At 46.8% G+C, this 19847-nt stretch overlaps 1 protein-coding gene across 2 annotated transcripts in view; it reads left to right on the plus strand.

Moving 5' to 3' along the window:
• WNK2 (WNK lysine deficient protein kinase 2) overlaps positions 1–19847 on the plus strand; it is a 98616-nt gene that overhangs the window by 54009 nt on the left and 24760 nt on the right. The window contains exons 8-23 of one of the 2 annotated variants that reach the window (XM_077786034.1): positions 1210–1406; positions 1982–2125; positions 4327–4518; positions 5549–6031; positions 8978–9292; positions 12057–12106; positions 12742–12907; positions 12987–13103; positions 13256–13423; positions 13632–13677; positions 13853–13969; positions 14393–15420; positions 16969–17041; positions 17456–17511; positions 17584–18275; positions 18778–18992. In XM_077786034.1, the coding sequence (XP_077642160.1) occupies positions 1210–1406; positions 1982–2125; positions 4327–4518; positions 5549–6031; positions 8978–9292; positions 12057–12106; positions 12742–12907; positions 12987–13103; positions 13256–13423; positions 13632–13677; positions 13853–13969; positions 14393–15420; positions 16969–17041; positions 17456–17511; positions 17584–18275; positions 18778–18992 (4059 nt within the window). The remainder of the gene's footprint in view (positions 1–1209; positions 1407–1981; positions 2126–4326; positions 4519–5548; positions 6032–8977; positions 9293–12056; positions 12107–12741; positions 12908–12986; positions 13104–13255; positions 13424–13631; positions 13678–13852; positions 13970–14392; positions 15421–16968; positions 17042–17455; positions 17512–17583; positions 18276–18777; positions 18993–19847) is intronic. The other variant, XM_077786035.1, reaches the window with a different exon arrangement.

Raw genomic sequence — 19847 nt, forward strand, 5'->3', positions numbered from 1 at the left:
CCCTCTACCATTAGACTCTCCTTTTTTTTTCCTTTGAGGTCCGCAATAATTGTTTGTAATAAAACAGAATGTTAATGCAGCAGAAATCCCATCATGAGAGTAGGGCTTTGTTGGCTCTTCCAAAATGAATTGAATAAATAGAGAGGGGAATTTAATTTTGGAAAAAAAAAAAAAAGCAGTTGGGAGAGTAACAGTTTGGGAGTATTGAAGAGAAATGTAATCTCTGGTGCTATTGAAAAATAATCTGTTATTTAAAAGCCAAATAAGTAAAACTTTATTTAGAATACGGAAAAAAGAGACAGTGGAAGGTGTTGGGAAAAGAAATAGTATTTAAGTTTAGCTGTAACTTAAAATGGTTTTTGAAACTGTGTTGCAGTTTTCTTTCTGTTTTGAATTTTAAATCCCTATTAGAAGCTATTTGTCCTTGGGATGCATCTAGCTGCAGTCTGGTTGTCTCACTTCCTTTCTCAAGTGAAGAAAGCAGTAACTTAGGCTGAAACAGAGTTGGGCACTTTTATTTTACACACTTTAAAAGTTGTGAAAATATTTTTTTTTAAGTCAGTAATACCAATATTTCCAGTTCCCAAAGGACCCAGTGCTTGCCCAGTGCCCATAACTGGGCAGTTCCACAGGTTAACTGGACAAATGCTCCATGAGAAACTCCCACAGAGCCGAGTGTGCCAAACCCACTGGAACCTGCACAGGAGTTTGTGTCTTACTTTAATTGCACTACAGTCAAGCACAGCATGACTTGCTGAACTAAAATACAGCTTACACCAGAGAAGATTTTGTAATTTTCAGTGCTGCTAATAAAAGCAGTGTTAAAGTCAGTGCATCCCTGAAAGATGGAACTCTAAAAGACCCCATGATCTGCTCTGAACATGACAATTGGGGTTTCCTCTCCTTTCATCCTACAAAATCTATAAGCATCTGCAATTCTTAAATGTCAACCATATGCCCTTTAAAGGATATAGTAATGTGCCTGAAATATCAGTGTGTGCAGAAATCCATGGCGATGGGTCTTGGCTTAAGAGAAGCAGTGTGTGCCTTTTGTAGAGAATAATAATGATGTTGTATAATTTATTTATATAAAGAAAGGGCTAGAGTAGTAAAAATTATAATTACATAAACCATGGTTACCTTGCTCTAAAATAATCACTTGAACATGGGGAGCTGTTGAACTTCTAATACAAATGTCTGTTTTTCCAGCTGACAGCACGTTTGACAGTGGCCAGGGCTCCACAGTTTATTCAGACTCACAGAGCAGCCAGCAAAGCGTCATCTACTCGTCCCTGCCAGACACTGTCCCTCCTGCCATCCAGAGGGTGTACAGCCCCCCCCTGAGTGAGGGCCAGCCTGTGCCCCACAGCCTCCCCCAGCTTGGCCACTACCAGCAGCCCTCAGCAGTAAGTCCAAAGCTTTTTCAAATAGTTCTGTATCCTGGGTCATATTTCATATTATCATTTATGCTCTTGTTCCCAGAGGATATGGGTGCCAGGGGTATGTGTATGTATTCCTCACTCACCTCTGCACATCGTGACCTGCTCAGTCTCTTGTCAGTGTGTTGGCACTGAACTGCATTAGTGGCTTTGCAGCAAAGCACAAGAAGGACATGGACCTGTTGAGTGTGTCCAGAGGAGGCAACAAAGATGCGCTCTGGCGGCTGGAGCCCCTCTACTCTGGAGCCAGCCTGGGAGAGCTGGGGGTGCTCACCTGGAGAGGAGAAGGCTCCAGGAAGACCTCAGAGCCCTTTCCAGGGCCTAAGGCACCTCCAGAAGAGCTGGAGAAGGACTGGGGACAATGGATAGAGGGACAGGACACAGGGAATGGCTTCCCACTGCCAGAGGGCAGGGATAGATGGGATATTGAGAGGGAATGGTTCCCTGTGAGGGTGGGGAGGCCCTGGAAGAGGTTTCCCAGAGAAGCTGTGGTTGCTCTATCTGTGGAACTGTCTGTCCCTCATGCTGCTGTCTCTCTGCAGCCTGTCCTGCCTGCAGTGCCAGCCACGCCTGCTGTGGTGCCCCAGCACTACCAGGAGCCAGCGATGCCATTCCCCGTGGTCCCCAGCACCGTGGCCTCGCTCCCAATGGGGCAGGCGCCGCCGCCCGTGCTGGCCGGCCAGCAGGTGAGAGCTGGGCTCTGCCATGGAGCCGTGTCTATCTCAGTCCTTCCCTGTGGTTGCTCTGCTTCACACAGGGTGCCCAGAGAAGCTGTGGCTGCCCCTGGGTTCCTGGAAGATTCCAAGGCCAGGTTGGACAGGGCTTAGAGTACCCAGGGACAGTGGAAGGTGTCTCAAGTTTCTCTGCAAAACATCCCAGAGTACCTATGTTCCTCAGAGACAGCAGTGTCCTGTGAATGTCCATGCTAAGGAGGATGGGGTAGGACAGCAGAAGAATGGAAACTAGGGTGAGAAATTCATCTACCTACAGAGTGAATTGTTTTGATCTTGTATCAATATGCACTGGTAGGTCAGACATGTGGCATCAATGTTGTATCTCCTGACTTTTATTTACTTTTCCAATTTGAGTGTCCATGCATTTACACTGCTAAAGTTATAATGAGGCAAAGTTACCTAATCTGTCTGCATATTTTCCCTTCCCTATGCCTTACCCAACTCACAAGCATTTTTAAAGACACAAGCTGGATTTGAGAGGAAGGTTTTAGGAAGCACCACAGTTTTCCTGCTCTAATGAGCACGGTTTTCCTGCTCTAATGCCATGTCTCTTGGAGTGGGAGGTGGCTGAGCCACAAGTGCCAGTGCCCTCTGTCCCTGTGGTGAACTGTGGGTAGCTGTTTGAGCTGCAGATTAACCCAGCTGGAGTGCAAGAGCAGAGCTGGCTCTGGGAGCTGATAGCTTTATGAGCTCCAGCCCGGTGCTGTGGGCATGTGGCTCTCCCACCCTGGAGCTGGGGCTTGGTCTTGCAGGAGCTCCTCCATGGGGTGAGTGGAGTCCCTCCCATCCCAGGTGGGCCCCCTCCATCCCTCAGACAGTGTTCAGGTGCCTCAATCTTGGCCAGTTTGCTCTGTCCCATCACCAGAGTCACGCCAGACCCCGCGCTGCTGTTCCCATGCATTTGGGATTGTCAATGGGGAGATGCCACATCTTTCCCAAAACATGAGATGGCAGAGGTTCTGGGTGCTGCAGGGCCTGGTGAAGCCACCAGACTTACCTGTGGTCCCGGCCTATGCCTCAGGGTCATGCTTTTGAACCAGAAGGGTTTTTGAAGTACTTCAGAGCTAATTAGAGGAACTGAAGAAGAAGATGCCAATAGCACATAAAATGTGGGGGTTTGTTACTGATGATTCCAGCTTTAATGCAAGTTTTTCTCTGTTCTGCTGTCTAAAGCCTCGCAGGCCAGGGGAGCACTGCTTTCTCTGGAAAAGTAAAGCTGCTTTTATGGCTACCACATTTTTGCTACAGTACATCAGAAATACCTGGAACCTAGCTTTTACTGCAATTATTGTGGTTGATTGTGTCTCAGGTAATACGTGTTGTATTTTCCGTGCCTGCTCCATTATGTAGCAACTTGTGCTTGCCAGGATGAGCTGGGTATCAACTGTATCTTGGAAGTTTGTGGGTGGGGATTTCACAGGACCAACTGGAACAATCTCTGGGAGTTAAATAAAGAGTCTGAGTCATTACAAATAGCCTCTCCAAGACAATTAGCACTTGTCATTTTAGGTACTGTATCTTGCATTTAAATGTGTTTTAAACGTGGTCTCCTGTGCGGTGTTTGAATTAAGAGTGCTCATCTCTCCTGGGAGCTGTCCCTGCTGGAGCACATCCTGAGGGGCTGGAGCATGACCAAGGCAAGGAATGGAGCTGTGAAAGGGGCTCCATGCCTGGAGAAAAGGGGGCTCAGGGAGAACCTTCTGACTCTGCACAACTCCCAGAGAAGAGGGGGCAGCCAGGGAAGGGTTAGGCTCTGCTCCCAGGGAACAGGGACAGGATGAGAGAGAATGACCTCAAATTGTGCTGGGGAAGGTTTAGGTTGGATATCAGCAAAACTTTCATCACTGAAATAGTGGTTAAACATTGGAATAGGCTGCCATGGGGAGTGGGGGAATCACCATCCCTTGAAATGTTCAAAAAACATCTTGATGTGGCACATGAGGACATGTTTTAATGGTGGACCTTTCAGTGCTGGGTTAGTGGTTGGACTCAGTGATCTTACAGGTGTTTTCCAATCTTAATGAGCCTGTGATTCTGTACTCCAAGTGCCAGGTGTGTCCTGAGAGTGAGCTAGGGAGAGATGAGGAGCTTGGCCGGCCGTCTGGTTCTTTTGCAGTACGCAAGCAGTAACCTTTTCCTTCTTGTCCCCGCAGCAGCAGCCCATGGCGCAGGCAGCCTCGCTGCAGCAGGTGCTCAGCAGCCAGCCCGTGTGCCCGCTGCCGCCCGCCCCCCACCTGCTGCCGCCATTCCCGGCGCAGGGCTCGCAGGTGCCCGCTAGCAGCACCCCCCTGAAGCCCCTGCAGATCTCCACCGTGCCGCAGCTCCCGCCTGTGGCCCCTTCCCAGGTAAGGAAAGCCTGTGAGCACAGCTATTTGAGGAGAGATTTCCAGCTAATAATTAACATGATTTACAGGTTTTGTGTAGCTATTTTGACTGCGTGCCAGTTTAATTAGGCGATAAGAATATTCTTGCTCTTTCCTAATTCCTTCATGTTTCTTTGTTATTTGTTTGGTGAATCAGAATCTCCTTTGTGTCCAAGTCTGTGCCATCCAGTTAATGGCAGCTCCAAAATGGGAGTAATTTTTTTGGGGTTGGTTTGGTCTTTTGGACTGTCCCCTCTGGCACAATATCTTCCCCATCCCAGGCTTGAGGGCATGAGCAGTTGTCTGTTTTTATTGCCATTTTCTGATCTCCTGACTTCACCACTTCCCCCAACACCTCTGTTTGCTCTGGGTCTGTTCTCTGGAGCAGGGACAAACCCTTCCCTTGGTCTAGGAAGGTGGATGGTGCTGTCACCATATTTGGTAGTGACAGGCACCATAACATGAAGCAGCTTCTGCCAAAGGGCAGGAGTAAACTGCTGCCATGATGCTGATGTCTGCTCCATCACTGGGAGGTTTTGCTTGTTAAAACTCTTTTTCTGGGCTCTTCCATGCTGCCTGAGTTGAAGCTTGTTCGAAAACAAGGGTTTAAATTGCCCCACTTAATTTTGCATGAAAGAGTTTTGTGTTAGGTCTGGCCCAATTCCTTTTAATTTCTGTTAAAATGAAAGCAGCTTTTAATTAGGATGTTGCTTGAAGGCTTCAAGCTGGTGTTAGAAGTACACCAGCTTCTAAGCTGGCGTAAGCTTCTTAAGCTTCTAAGGTATAAAAGTGTCCCCCTCAAATGTTGTTTTTTTGCTTTTAATAATGATTTAAGCATAAATCAGTTTTTAGTACTGCTTGTGAATCTCAGGGAATGAATGGAAGTGATTAACAAACAGACATAATTACCCTTCTGGCACAGGTGGTTTTTAGAGACTTGTGTTGCAAATGAACTGCTTTATACCATCAGTGAAAGCACTGGCAATTTATGCAATATTGTATTTTTTTTCAGATTCCTCCATTTCCTGTCATTCCTGCAATTACTCCTCTGGCAGGACTAGACAGTCTTCCTCCAAATCTGTCCGACATCCCTCCTGCAAGCGTGCCCCCCATTCCTGCTCCCTCCCAGTACTTTGCTCCAGCCGTGATCCTGCCCAGCCTGCCCATGAACCCCGCGCTGCCCATGGCACCTAACTCTCCCGCCCTGCCTATGCAGGCTGTCAACCTGCCTCACACCACCGTGGCTTCTCTGGTCCTACCCTGCCAGCCCATTGTGCCAAACATGCCGACGGCCACCATCCCGCTGCTGGCGGTGGCGCCGCCAGGGGTGCCGCCGCACGGCGCGGTGCCGCCGCTGCCGCAGCCCGTGTTCCAGCCCGCCTTCCAGCCGCGGCTGCCCAGCGACGCGCCGAGCTCCCAGCCCGTGTCCCAGCCACAGCCACCTCCTCCAGCCCTGCAGCCGAGCGTCATCCACCCTCCTGAGCCGGCTCACCAGGTAAATCCGCCCGGCGCGGGGACCTGCGCTGCAGGGTGCTCCAGGGTACTGCCCTTCCTGGGGCTCTCTTCCTCGCCAGTGTTAATCCTTGTTCTTGAGATGTTTTGTTGACTTCTTGCCCTCAGTTCTGGAGGTGGTGGCTGAAGCTGTGAGCTGTGGGGTAACAGGTAATATCCTCAGGCAAGGACAGGGTTATCAAGGCTATAGGGCATAATACAGCTAGCTTTGGACAGTAAATGAGCAGAGCACTTTCTGAATTTCCTCTTCCTTCTTGGTCTCAGATCTTGGGAAGTGTGAGCTGTGGTTCTCCCAGGTCAGGAGGGTGTACCAGCCTTGCCAGTGCCTGTAGCTGGTCCATGTGGGATGCAGGGGCTGCTGGGTACACACAGCAAATACAGGGGAGCTGGTGGGAGCAGTGGAGTTGTTTTGGTGTAGAACATGTTTAAAACAGCAAAGGGAAGTGGCCCTCTGCTAAGGACTCTGGGGAGAAAAGTGGAAAGAGAGCACTGGAAAGAGTGCTCTGTGGAAGAGCACTGTCAGACTTGCAGGGCAGGGATGGATTCTAGCTCTAGCTGCAGACCCTTTCCCCCTTGAAAAAAATGAAGCACAAATGAGCTCAAGAAGTATTTACACAGAAACTGCCTCAGGACTGAGAGTCTGTAAATACTTCTCTTGCCACATCTGTGATATGTCAATGTGAAACACGGTCTGACCAGAGCAGGAGAAGGCACTCAACCTGTTAATAAAGCATTTAGAAAATCTGTATTCTGCCACATCCCTTCATCATAACACACTAATTAAAATTTGTTGCATCCCATCCCAACCTGTCATGGCATCTTCAGAGCAGTACATAGTTTTAAAATTTCTCTCTTCAGCCATATATTTTGTACAGGATTGCTGTCATTGAGAATGTCAGCAGCATGGAGCTTGGGAATGTTACTCAGTGTTCCTTGTGGCTTTAGAGGGAATGGAATCAAGCACATTGGACACAGTGAGCATGGCAAATACCAGAACTGGAGAGCCGATATTCCCAAACTATCCTGACACAGTCATTATCTATCAAATATATGTAGAAGAATTGCAAATGGAAGAATTTAGGATAAAAAATAACTATTACAATGTGCAGAGGAATATTTTTAAAAGCACTGTTTTGATTTGAAGACTTCTAATGGAGAGGTATTTCTGTATATAGTGCCATGCTGTTTTCACAATTGATGTTTAGGTCCTCTGAGTTTTGTTTTGCCTGGGTACATCTGTATGGGCATTCGCTTAAGAGCTGCACTTGATGATCCTTTTGGGTGCCTTGCAAGTCAGAATATTCTGTGATTCTGTGATTTGACATTGAAATATTTTGTGAATTATTTTAGTAATATAAGATTTAAAATTAAACCACCCTTCTGTGGCATTGCACCACGCTTGTCATTCTAACAACTCCCCCTTGGGCAGCCATGTAAGTCCGAGGTGTTGTGAGGCACATCCTGTCTTTACTTTTATCTACATTAAAACCTGGAATAATAGTTTTGGCTCATACCCAGAAGCTGCTGAGAGCATGCAGCAGTGAAATCATGTGGCCTAGTTCTCATCTGAGTCTTATTTTTTTAGTGTATTTTCCAATAGCCTTAAGTCTCTATGTGATGATACTTCAAAAAAATTAAAATTTGTGCTCACTTTACTTAGTACTAAAAGTCTTTTTTTTCTTCCATATGCTTCTTTCTTTCCCTCTTCCTCTTTCCACAAGCTCAGTCCCCCTGGAAAAATACATGATGTACCTAAAAGGAGAATGTTCTGTTTTTAAATGTACAACCCAAAAGGACTGTTATACAGAAATAACAGCCCAAACTCTAAGGTAGTTGCCATCCTGTTGCCTGGGTTTTGTTCCCACCGAGTGCTTACACACTCGACTTATTTTAATGCACTGGAGAAATCCACTGAGATAAGTGAAACTCCCACTGTACACATGGACATGTTGGTAGGATTGGGGCCTTGGGGCTTGGCACATCAAGAATTAAGTTGGGACTTCAGTGTGTAAACTGCAGTAAACTGAAGTAGGACACTGGTTTATATTCAGTGAAAGGGTTAATTGTGTCATTTGTACCAGGTCCTGGTTCTACATATCTGACAGATTTCTTAAAATACCCTAAGTTAGGTTATGGGTAGAATGTGTTTTTCTTTGCATGGACAATGGGGGTTGTTGAAAGCAGAGAAAAGTATTCGGGAGAATGAATTCATCACCTAAGATCTTAAAAAGAAGTCCAGAAGAGGCCATGGAGATGCTCTGAGGACTGGAGCCTCTCTGCTCTGGAGCCAGGCTGGGAGACCTGGGGCTGTTCACCTGGAAAGGAGAAGAATCCAGGGAGAGTTCAGAGCCCTTCCAGGGCCTAAAGGGGCTCCTGGAGAGGGACTGGAGTGAATGGATGGAGGGACAGGACACAGGGGATGGCTTCCACTGCCAGAGGGCAGGGATGGATGGGATATTGGGAAGAAATTCTTGGCTGTGAGGAAGGTTACGCCCTGGCACAGGTTGCCCAGAGGAGGTGTGGCTGCCCTGGATCCCTGGAAGTGTCCAAGGCCAGGTTGGATGGGGCTTGGTGCAGCCTGGGATAGTGGAAGGTGTCCCTGCCCATGGCAAGGGGTGGAATGAGATGAGCTTTGAGGTTCCATCTATCACAAACCATTCTGGAGTTACGTGACTTTTCCTACTAGTAAACTAGTACCTGAGCAATGCACATTGTCATAATGGTACAGAAAGAATCCTTAACATTTATTTGGTTATTTCATAGGAAGTTTATCTTTGTAGTTGTTACTGAGAGCACCCATACCAAATCAACTCAAAACTGTAAAGTTTGAGTCCTTTCTTCATTAACATCGGTGACTTTGCTTCCTTGTCACGTACGTGTTGAGCCCTTGGCACAGAGATGCGTGCTAACAGCTGTCATTGTGTTGCAGCCCGTGCCTGGACACGCTCAGTTTGCTCTAGAAGCTGGAGCCCAGGTGCCCGTGCTGCCGGTGCAAGCCTCCATGGTCATGTCACCGCCGTTGCAGCTGCAGCCGGAGCTGGTGCCGCCCTGCGTCGCTCCCGATGGCCTTGCCCAGGTCCATGGCAGCCTTGCCACAGCTGCCCCGCCCGCCCCCATAGAGCCTGGCCTGCCTCTCCAGCCCTCTGCTCTGCTGCAGCTCCAGCCTGATCTTTCCCAGCCACTGGGCCAGCAGCTCCCAGCTCCCTGCTCAGCTGTCACGGCAGGCACAGAGACATCTCAAGAGGTAGAGCATTTCCTCTGAAGTAACTCACCAGCCTCAGCCTTAATATTCTTCATTACTCCTATGTGAAACAGTAGGCTTGTTGCACAAGGGAGGTTATCCCCTTAGTGTGTCGAGCTGCTGCTCCTTGATGCCAGCAGCTCTGGGTCAGCAAATAATTGGCTATTCCAAAGGAACCTTAATGTTGTAGCTCAAGAAATGTCTCACTGAATTCATGAGGCAGCGGGACTAAGCACCTCCTTGTCCATAGCTGAGCACAATCACAGAGATAGAAATCAAGAAATTCAAAAATCAATGTGGGTGAGTTAGAAGTTGTTCTGTAGAGTTTGACCCATGTTTTGTCCAGTCTTGTTTTAAATGTCTTGAGCACTTGTTCAACCAACCATCATTTGCCTTAAGAAACTACTCCACAATCTGAGTCTTTGTATTGTGGAAGCCCTTCATACTATTCAGTTTGAGCCCTATTCCCATTTTCATTGAGCATTGTATCCTTGATGTCTGCCGTGGCCCTGTTATTTTTGTTTCTTAAGATATACTCATAGGCATTCCCAATTCTCTGTGGTCACAGACACAGGATGCTTTTTATTGTTTTCTGTATAGAATTGTCAGCTCTTCGTCTGCTATTTTGACTTTTCTTCCCACTCCCATAATCATTTAATCTTCAGTCTTGACAGAACATCACAGAACATTTCCTTTTATTCAGCTGCCTGTTAACAAAACAAAAGAAAACAAAAGCTTTGGCATTTCTACCTGATTTCAGGAAATAAGTCTGATTTTTTTCTCCACTCCTGGTTGGAAATGTCCCTCTGTGATTCTGCATTCAGAGTGGTTCCTCTTGAGTCTCTGTTCTGAGATATGTTTCCTCCCAAAGTATGTATTTCACCTTTCCAAAATTAATCTCTTGGTTTTGCCCATGTTTCCATGGCTTGTCACATGCCTTGACCCCAGTGCAGCCTGAAACTCCATTGGAGATACAACTCAATGCTGCCTCCAGAAGATGCTCTGAAGGGCTGTGCTAACACTAACCATGGATTCTAGTTCCCCATTTTTCCTGTCCATCAATGGCAGTTTAATTCTTACTGCATCAGCATTTCTGCTGTGATGTAGGATGTTTCCTAGTGAATGTCTGTATCCTGTTGGTTAAGCGTAGCAGGAATGGTAGAGCCTGTGTGCAGTGCTTTACCTGCAGACTCCCCAGAAAAGCTAGGGTGGGTCAGGCATATCCATCAGTGAAGGTATTCCTTCTCCAGCTGTCTTTTTTCTGAATGCACAACTCATGGCAGGGTCAGTGCTGGTGCATTCAGTGAAGGATCCATTCCATTAGAGATTCTGGAAACATGAACAAACCTCTTTTTTTGTGCACTGTGATATGGGGAATACAAGTTCTCTTGAGAAAATGATGGCCACTGAGGCACACATCTGTTCTTCACATCTCATATCCCTCAGAACATTTAACCACTGGTTTGCTAATTTTATTCTCATGTCCATCTCTAAGTTAACCCCTTTCTTCCATTCACTTTAAGAAATGAAGCAAGTCCCAATCCACATCCTCTCCATGCTGGTTTTCTGACATACTTTGCTAAAGTTTCCTTGACTGTAAGAGAAGTTTCATACCTGTCTATATAATCAAAACACTACATTTTGTTGCTACTCTGCCAAGACATTGTTATCTCTTCTGTTGTGTTCAGGCACGTGCCAGCACTTGCATCCAAACCAACCTGAACCAGTCAGGCAAAAGAGTTTTTGTAAGGCACTTGGTTAAGTGCTTTACCAGAATATTGATACATTATGTCTGTGTTCTCACTGTTCATTGATATTGCAGTTCTATTGAAACTGCATTTAAGCTTGGCATGGCTTACGTATGGTGTTTACAGCCAAGGACTGGGCCTGGCTGGTTAGCTGCAGAGAACCAGTGGTGCTGACCAGTTCCCCTCAGAGCTTTTCACTCCAGCTCATCACTGCTTGAGTGCTCAGTGTAGCGGTGGCAGTCAAGGGGCTTGTTTCTAGCTGTGCATCTATAGAAGGATTTTATAGATGTGTTTCTCTAAATATATATAAAATTATATATATTTATGGGTGTGTCTGTTGCGAGTGTATATACACAGCTGTATGAGTGTGTGTGTGTGTGTTTGTGCATACATGGTAAATTTGTTATGGCAGGGCCTGCAGCATTGTCACAAATTCTGTGAGAATGAGTCTACCCAATGTGAAAATCATGCTATGATGTCTGTCCCAGAGCTGTAGCCAGTGAAGAGGGAAGCTTTTAGGGGAAATTCACATAGAGGACAAGAGGACATGATGCAAATGTGGTGTTCTTAAATGATGAATTTTCATCTTTTGTTTGTAAGTTCCTCAGAAATTTTCCCACTAAGCCAAACACAATGAGCATATTTCAGGAAACTATACAAAGCAATGAATCAAATTAGCAGATACATTCAAAAATAAAAGACAGCGGGTGCTGATGTGGAATTGTCCCTCATTCAGGTTTTGCCACGGTGGCGAGAACTGTTTTATTCCTTTCACCATCTCATCTGTTGTGGGCAGAGGAAGGGAACTGGCAGGTTAGCATCTCTGTCTGAAAAAGTAGTTGGTGCCTTGGACAGAAATGATGTTGAAAGGGTAAAATAGGACATTTATTTTATTTCCAGGTTCCAAGAACTGATTAAACAGAATGGTTTTAGAGTTACTGGTGCCAAACCTTTCCTAAAGGTGTTTTTCATCTGCTAATATAATGTGTTTGCTTAAATTACTTTTTCTTGCATTTTAGGAGCAGGCAATACAGGACAAACTCCAAGCTCTGTCCCAGAGTTGCGAAAGGTATTGCCACCTCTTTGGCGTAAGAAATGCTTGCATTTTGGAGGCTGTTTTTTCTGATGTGATCAGGAGGAGAAGGACTGGGAGAATGTCTAGGGAGAAGCTGACAGTGTTCTGTGTGTAGTATGCTCATTCTGGCACTTGCAGCTCTTTTAATTCCTTAATTTGGATGAAGCATCCTAGCCTTGGTGTATGTACAGCTGTATGGAACTTCTCTTTTCCTCCTTCTACAGCAAACCTAACCTGTTTGCCCTTCTGCTGGGAGGGCAGAAAGACAGGAGTTGAGAAAACTTCACCTTAGAAAACGAGGTACAGTTCAAAGAGGGACTGTCAGAGCCCCTTAAGTGAAGGGATTAGGGGATGTAGGGATATATTCAGAGTGATGGGACTTTTGCTGTGTTACTGCCAGAAACATCAATAGATCATTTCTTGGTAGGTGTTGCAGCTAGAGTATGTGGCTGGTGTAGAGTAGTGCCCTTCACTCACTGAGTATCTTCCAGTTGACTCAGTTTGGGCCAAAAAAAAAGTGCAAATGTGCCCTTTTTTGCAGCCTCTCTTGTAGCTTACATGTGATGCATGACTCTGTTGTATGTGACTCTGCCTTTATTTTGGGGCTGTTCTTCCTTTGCCTTGTGAAGCTACATGAGTCCAGATGTTGCTTCTGGTAAGGAGATGAATGACAGCTTGGAGGGAGCAACAGGAAGTGGAAAGCAAGAAGGAAAGTCTTCAAAGAAGCATAAGAAATCCACGCGTGCTCGTTCGCGCCAGGAGAAGTCCAACAGACCCAAACTGACCATATTAAATGCAAGTATAACCTATTGGAGGGCAACTCTGGGGTTCCTTTGGCTTTCCAGGAATAAGGGCTGTTGATTTCTGCATGCAGGTGTGTAACACAGGGGATAAGATGGTGGAGTGCCAGCTTGAAACCCATAATCATAAAATGGTGACGTTCAAGTTTGACTTGGATGGTGATGCGCCGGAGGAAATTGCTACTTACATGGTGAGATGTGGCTGCCCATGGGCTCTCAGTGCTCCCAGTTGCTTCAGGAAGCTCCTCATGTGTGCTTGTTGCCTGAGCTGTCTGGCAGCTATGGAATGAGGCATTAAGAAAAAAATGTCTGTTTTCCCCTGTATTTTGATGTGGCCTTCTAGGTGGAGAATGAATTCATCTTGCAAAGTGAAAAAGAGACTTTTATTGAGCAAATGAAGGATATCATTGATAAAGCAGAAGATATGCTCAGTGAGGATACAGAAGGAGAGCGAAGTTCTGACCAGGGAACAAGTCCCCAGCAAGATGCAGATAGGCTGGAAATAAGCGAGGTAAGAAACACTAAATACACATTGCTAGTTTGATTCCTTTTTCTTAACAGCCAGATTCTTAAATTACTTTTGCATCTTGTGATAAAAAAAATAAAAAGGTTTCTTAACTAGAAAAATAATGCTCTTGCTGTGTTAAACCTTACAATATCAGTGGGACGCTGGTCCTCTTGCACTGATCCAGCTATTTCTTCTGTTGTTTCTTTAACAGGAGAAACGTCAGTCTCAAATGAAGACACCTGTGTATCAGCAAAACGGTAAGAGTGCCTTTGAATTTCGAGTGGAAGGTGTCCCTACTCATAACAAGGAGTTGGAACTAGATGGCCTTTTGGTCTCTTCCAACCCAAACCATTCTGTGAAATTAAAACAAAGTCATGATCTGGAGACAATGGAAATTCATGTGTTTACTTGTTATTTTCTTTTCATCCCTAGTTTTGCATACTGGAAAAAGGTGGTTTATTATATGTCCAGTGGTGGAAAATCCTACTACAGATGCCCCTGAGTTTTCTCCCCCAATGCCTCCCAGTGCCCAGCAGACAGAAGGGCCAGGTATCTCTAAACTTTCCAGAAAATGTCTTGTCCAGAGCTGCTGTATTGTCTGTCTTCTGTCCTCACCTCAGTCGGTTGTGATGCTTTTACTTGATTTAGTAAGAGGAAGAAAATGATTAATTTTGTTAAGCTGTGCATTTATGTATGATCCAGGTGTTGAACCAAATTGGGAATCTTTATCTGAGTTTCAGTAAAGTGTCAGTATTTTAGCTATACCTTATGCTATGGTGTAGCTGAAATTCTCATCACTATAGTGTCTTCTCAGTGAAATATTTTTTGCATAATCTGGAAATTCTCGTTTGATGTATGTAACAGCTATTTGCTGGTGGGAATTGCTAATGGGTTGTCCCTGCAGCTGACCAGGGGGCTGGGCAACAATTTCCTTTCCTTTAAAGGTTCATCTTTTGCTTGTCTTCTCTCTAGACCTGGAGCAGTCAGATGACCAGCCGGTGAGCTCTGCAGTGACAGAGGCCCCTGGGCTCGGGGCTGGCCAGCAGCTTCCCCTGCACACAGGGGTCAGTGACAGCCCCCTTGGAGCCACCCTGTCCTTGGCACCAGCTCCTGTTGCAGCAGTTCCTGCCAGCTTAGCAAGCCAGCCAGAGTTCCCAGCTCCAGCCCCGCTGGCATCTGGCCCAAGCATCGCAGAGCCCGCGATGGCCAGCAGGGCTCAGCTGGAATACCCCCAGCCCAGCCCCCCAGCCCCCCGAGCCGTGGGGCTGGAGGAGCCCCCTGAGGCCCAGGCCCCGCACCTGCAGCCGCAGGCGGACGAGCCGACGTGCGTGCCCGACGTGGAGGTTGCCTGCTGCAGCGTGGGGCCACCCGCGGCTGCGCCGGCAGCTCCGGGGCCGCTGCCCACGCTTCCGGACGCCGCGGTGCTGGAGCGGCAGCCAGTGCCGCAGGGGCCGCACCTACTGGAGGGCGGCCAGCCCAGCGTGGGGCTCTTCGGCACCCAGTCCTTCCCTGCGGCCACCGGCCCCGACACCCTGGGCTTGGTGGGGTCCCAGCTCCAGAGCCCCACTCAGATGCCGCTAGCCGTGTCTCAGCAGCTGCCGATGGCACAGGGCGGCACGGGGATGGCTGGGGCAGGGGTCAGCCTGCTCCAGCAGCAGAACCCCCTCAGCACCGCTGAGTCCGATGGCGAGGGCCCCCCCAGGGTGGACTTTGTGGACAACACGATTAAAAGCCTTGATGAGAAGCTTCGCAATTTGCTGTACCAGGAATATGTTCCAACTTCTTCAGCATCAGCAGGGACGCCGGACACCTCTGTGCCCCCCGAACAGGGTGACGGTGAATGTATCTTATCCCCTTTTCCCGAAGAGCAAGCTCCTGCCCCAGCACTGGATGGGAGAGAACAAGGCTATAGCATCCGGGACAACGGCCAGGAGGTGAAAGCTGCTGCTGAGCCGCTGGTGCCCCTCATGCCCTTGGAGGTCTTGGCTTGCCCACCTCTGGTCAGTTCCCCACTAGCTCTGCCTTTCATCCCTTAAAGCTAGCCTGTAGGGCTGGCCCCATGGCAGAGCTCAGGACTCACTCTCCTGTGGTAGGACAGATGTAGATCTTTTGCTTCCTTAAACATTTCCTGTCTCTGTTCCAGGGTGCGTTACCTTTGCCTGCTGACTGCTTTCCAGTGTGAAAGCTCACTTAAATTTTTCTTGTCAGATGCATCCCAACTCATTTTTCAGAAATGCTAGTTAGTGAAAGCCAGATTTTCCTTTTGGGTTTAGAAGTTGTATAATACTTTAATTCATCTCCTCTTGTGCCCTGTCCAAAGCAGGCAGAAATGTGTCAATTTCTTTGTAGTTTAAGAATGGAAAACACATGTGTGGTATAGTCATTCTAGTTCTAATGAAGGCGATTTTGCTTCAGTTTTAAGTATAAATGAATGGTTGCAATTACTGCCTTCAAAGTCAGCCTGGATAAAGCAAACACTTCAAGTACCGTTGCCTTGTCCACATGCTGCAGCCAAAGACAGGCATTCCATTGGCAGGAGTTTCTTCTGTTTCCTGTAATAGTTTCTTTTGTCTTCTCCTGAGCTTGGTAGAGCAAGACTGCCATGGAAGCCTCCAGGGAAAGAGGTAATAGGCAGCCTGGGGCAGTGGTTACTCTGTCTCAGTTGAGTCCCCATGTTAGGTTTTTTTCAGATAAAATTAAAAGTTGATGAAGTCATCAGATTTGCAGCACATTGTGCTAGATCAGTATCTATTCCAGGCCCTGGCACAGGTTACCCAGAGAAGCTGTGGCTGTCCCATTCCTAGCAGTGTCCAAGGCCAGGTTGGATGGGGCTTGGAGCAACCTGGGATTAATGGAAAGTATTCCTGTACTTGGCAGGGGAGGGAATGGGATGAGTGTTGAAGTTCTTTTCAACCTAAACCATTCTGTGATTCTATGTCTTACTCAAAAGTAGCATTTCTGGAGACAACTCCATCCCCACTGGCAAGGCTGAGCCTGTTCTGTGTAGCATCAGCTGGAGGGACTCTTACCAGCTGCTTGAGAGGTGCTGGGTGATATAGGAAAGCAGCTGTACTGGAGTGACTCTTTAGAGCGTGTTGTTTTCTAATGGTAAATGACTGTCTACAGCAAACCAAATTCTCTCTCTGTGGAAGGTGCTATGTCTCTCTAGTAATTGTAATTTGTCCTATTAAAACCTGTGCCAGTAAGGAACTTCTGAAGACAGATGTACAGATGAGGAATGTGCAGTCTGGCTGAAAAAGCAAGCCAGAACAAAGCCCCAAGCATGTGTCTATATATAATATACTGGGTTTCAGTAGCTTGGGCTGCAGTTCCAACTGCAATGCTGCCACTGCTTAATTTCTTCCTCCAAGGAAGGAGGAAAAATGGGGGGAGTTGGAGGCAAGACTTGAAGGGCACCTCCAAAGGCACTGTGAAATAGTTCAGTATTCACTGATAGTGCCAGGGCAGCAACGGGAAGTGAGGGAAGAACACATTCTGCTTTATGAGTGAGACTGAAATTGTGTTTCTTTTTTTCCTTTTACTGAAAGTTGAACAAGCCGGAAGTCACTGGTGTGACTGCTCATCCCTCAGAGACAAGAGGTGGGTCAGCAGGCAGAACAGGTAATGCTCCTCCAGCCATTCCTGCTCGTTGTCAGTGGCAGAAGTGGGGCAGCAGCCCATCCATGCCCAGTAGCCCTGTGTCTCTGAGACACCAAGGACACCAGAATAGTTTAGGCCTAATGTACTGTGCAGGTTTCATTATTCTTCTCTTTTTCTCCTTAAACATTTTTAACTGAGTAATGAAGTTCCACACAACTATTATTATTTGAATTAGTGAAGTAACTAGATCTGCCAACCTGCAGGTATTTTATATTGTCATTGCTATCGCCTCCTGCATTTTTCAATCCTGTATTACAAAGGTTGGGCTTTTAAATTATTCCTCAGTGGTACACTTCAGTTTATCACAATAAAACATTGCCTTTTATTATATTAAAGTAGTCCAGACATAAATATTTTTTCCCAACTTTAAATCAGGTCCAGCCACAAGCATCGCTTCAGCTCCTGCTGCTCCAGCAAAAGACCTCCTTCAGGTAACCAGAACTAGGAGTGGTTTTCTGTTTGATTGTTACAGTTCCTTTGTTAAACTCTCTTATTTTTTCCAGGTTGCACCTCCATCATCAGGCACAGCTCCACAGATCGAGACTTTCCAGAAGAGTGAGGAGGCAGAGAGGACAACTTTGCCCACACACGCAGAGAGCGTAATGCGGCAAGCGACAGCAGATGGGGCAATGAGTTACTTCCACAGGGATGGCTCTCCAGGCTCTGGTTCCTATGAAAAACAGGCTGAGGCTCAGGAGAGTGGCACACCAGCCAAAACCATTGGCAGGTTTTCAGTCATCAGCATGCAGGATGAATTAACTTTAGCAGCACCGCAGTGCTTGAGGTTCTCGGCCCCCCCAGACGTCTACCTGGACGAGCTGCCCTCCAGCCCGGACATGAAGGCTGCTGTCCGCAGGGTCCAGACGGCCTCTTCTGTGGACGTCCTGTGTGACCAGGCCTCGAGTGACTCTGCCGATGAGCCCTTCCCACAGCAGCTGGCGGCTGCTGCAGCCGCACAGCTCTCCCCCCCTAGCAGCAGCACAGCCACGGACTTAATCAAAAAAGCAGCTGCTTTTCTGCAGAGGTCTGCCAAAGGTGGCTCCCCTGGCCCAGAGTCGCCCAACGGGCAAGGTGCAAAGATTCCTACCATCAACATCACATCTTTCCACTCACAGTCGTCCTACATGAGCAGTGACAATGACTCGGAGTTTGAAGATGCTGATATGAAGAAAGAATTGCAGAACCTGAGAGAAAAGTATGTTGAGTTGCAAGGGATGCGAGGGAAGCTTGTGTTACCATACCTTAGCAGCCGCTCAACTTAGGATGAGCAGAACTGTAAGGAGTAAACTGGTTCTGGGCAAATCAGGCATTGCCAGGACCTTCCCCCTCCTCCTTCCTGCTTTTCATCATCTTATCTGCCAGTTCCAGTTGGAAGAATAACTCATAGAATCGCAGAACATTTTGGGTTGGAAAGGACCTTAAAGATCATCTCATTCCAACCACTGCCATAGGCAGGGACACCTTTTATTATCTAAGGTTGCTCCAAGCTCCATCCAACCTGGCCTTGGAGTCAGAGACTCCTCCTTCCAGGGATGGGGAGTTATCACAGATAGATTGTTGTAGCTTTGCATACTTAGGGATGAGCAGCTGATTGTTTTATAACCAAGAACTGTTTTGTTTCTTTGACAATTCATTATGCTGCCAGGATATGGTGCTTTATCAATTACATTGCTAGCAGAGTCCTTTTATCTTTTTAGGCATATGAAAGAGATTGCTGAGCTGCAGACGCAGCAGAAGAATGAGATAGAGGCATTATATATTCGCCTGGGGAAACCCCTTCCTCCCAACCTGGGCTTCCTTCACTCTGCCCCACCAAGCAGCCGGCGCCGAAGAACCAGCAAAAACAAATTGAAAGCTGGAAAACTCTTAAACCCTCTGGTCCAGCAGCTCAGGAGTGGAACATCAAGCACAAGTAGGTACACTAGGTGCTTCCCTTCACCTGTTGCTTGTGTCGGTTGTGGCTGTGCTGTGTGATGTCTGGGACTGTTGGAAGGGATGGAATTTTTGTTGATTTTGAGCTAGCATGCTTTTGGACAGGCTTGTCCCAGGTCCTGGTGGCAAGCCATATACCTACCTGCTCTGCATTGCCAACAGAGGAATAACATTCCACTTTAATTTGGAAAACAGCCTGGTTACATCTCCTCCATTCTTCAAATGCAATTTACTAACATTTGTATTCGCTTCATAGATGCTGTTACGCTGTATCTTGTTGTTGTTCCCTTTTTCCTCCAAGATACCATATACAAAAGATGGGATTGCATTTGCTCCCCCAAAGGATGGGAGGTAAAAGCATTTACAAAACTGTGGTGGATGCTTTGACCATCTGAAGTAGTGTGAGATTTTCACACACCAATACAATCTTGAGTTTTTATCTCTTGGAAAAGTACAAAAATATAATTTACCTGGGAAATATCAATAAACCCCAGTACCTATTTTTTCAGCAAAATGTGGAACAGAATATGCATAATTTTTCTTCAGCTTAGTTTGTGCTGTTATCTGGGGGAGCAGCAGCATTTCTAGCATTCACCCTTTATTTCACACCTGTTGGCTCTTGTTTTCAGTATTACCTCATCATAGGGCCCCTTGGAATTTTGTTGTATCAATCTTTATTGACAGGATATTGAGGAGGATTTTGGTTTTAGCTAGGGATTTCAGCTGAGTTGGGAAAAACAAATGCATTCAGAGGCAGTAAGTTCTGTGGCCCATCTTGCGACTGAGTGTTCTTGCCCACAGGGATGGAAGCAGTGTTTGAAACTCTCTGTACTTC

Source organism: Lonchura striata, chromosome 12 (assembly GCF_046129695.1).
Source record: "Lonchura striata isolate bLonStr1 chromosome 12, bLonStr1.mat, whole genome shotgun sequence".
NCBI lineage: Eukaryota > Metazoa > Chordata > Aves > Passeriformes > Estrildidae > Lonchura > Lonchura striata.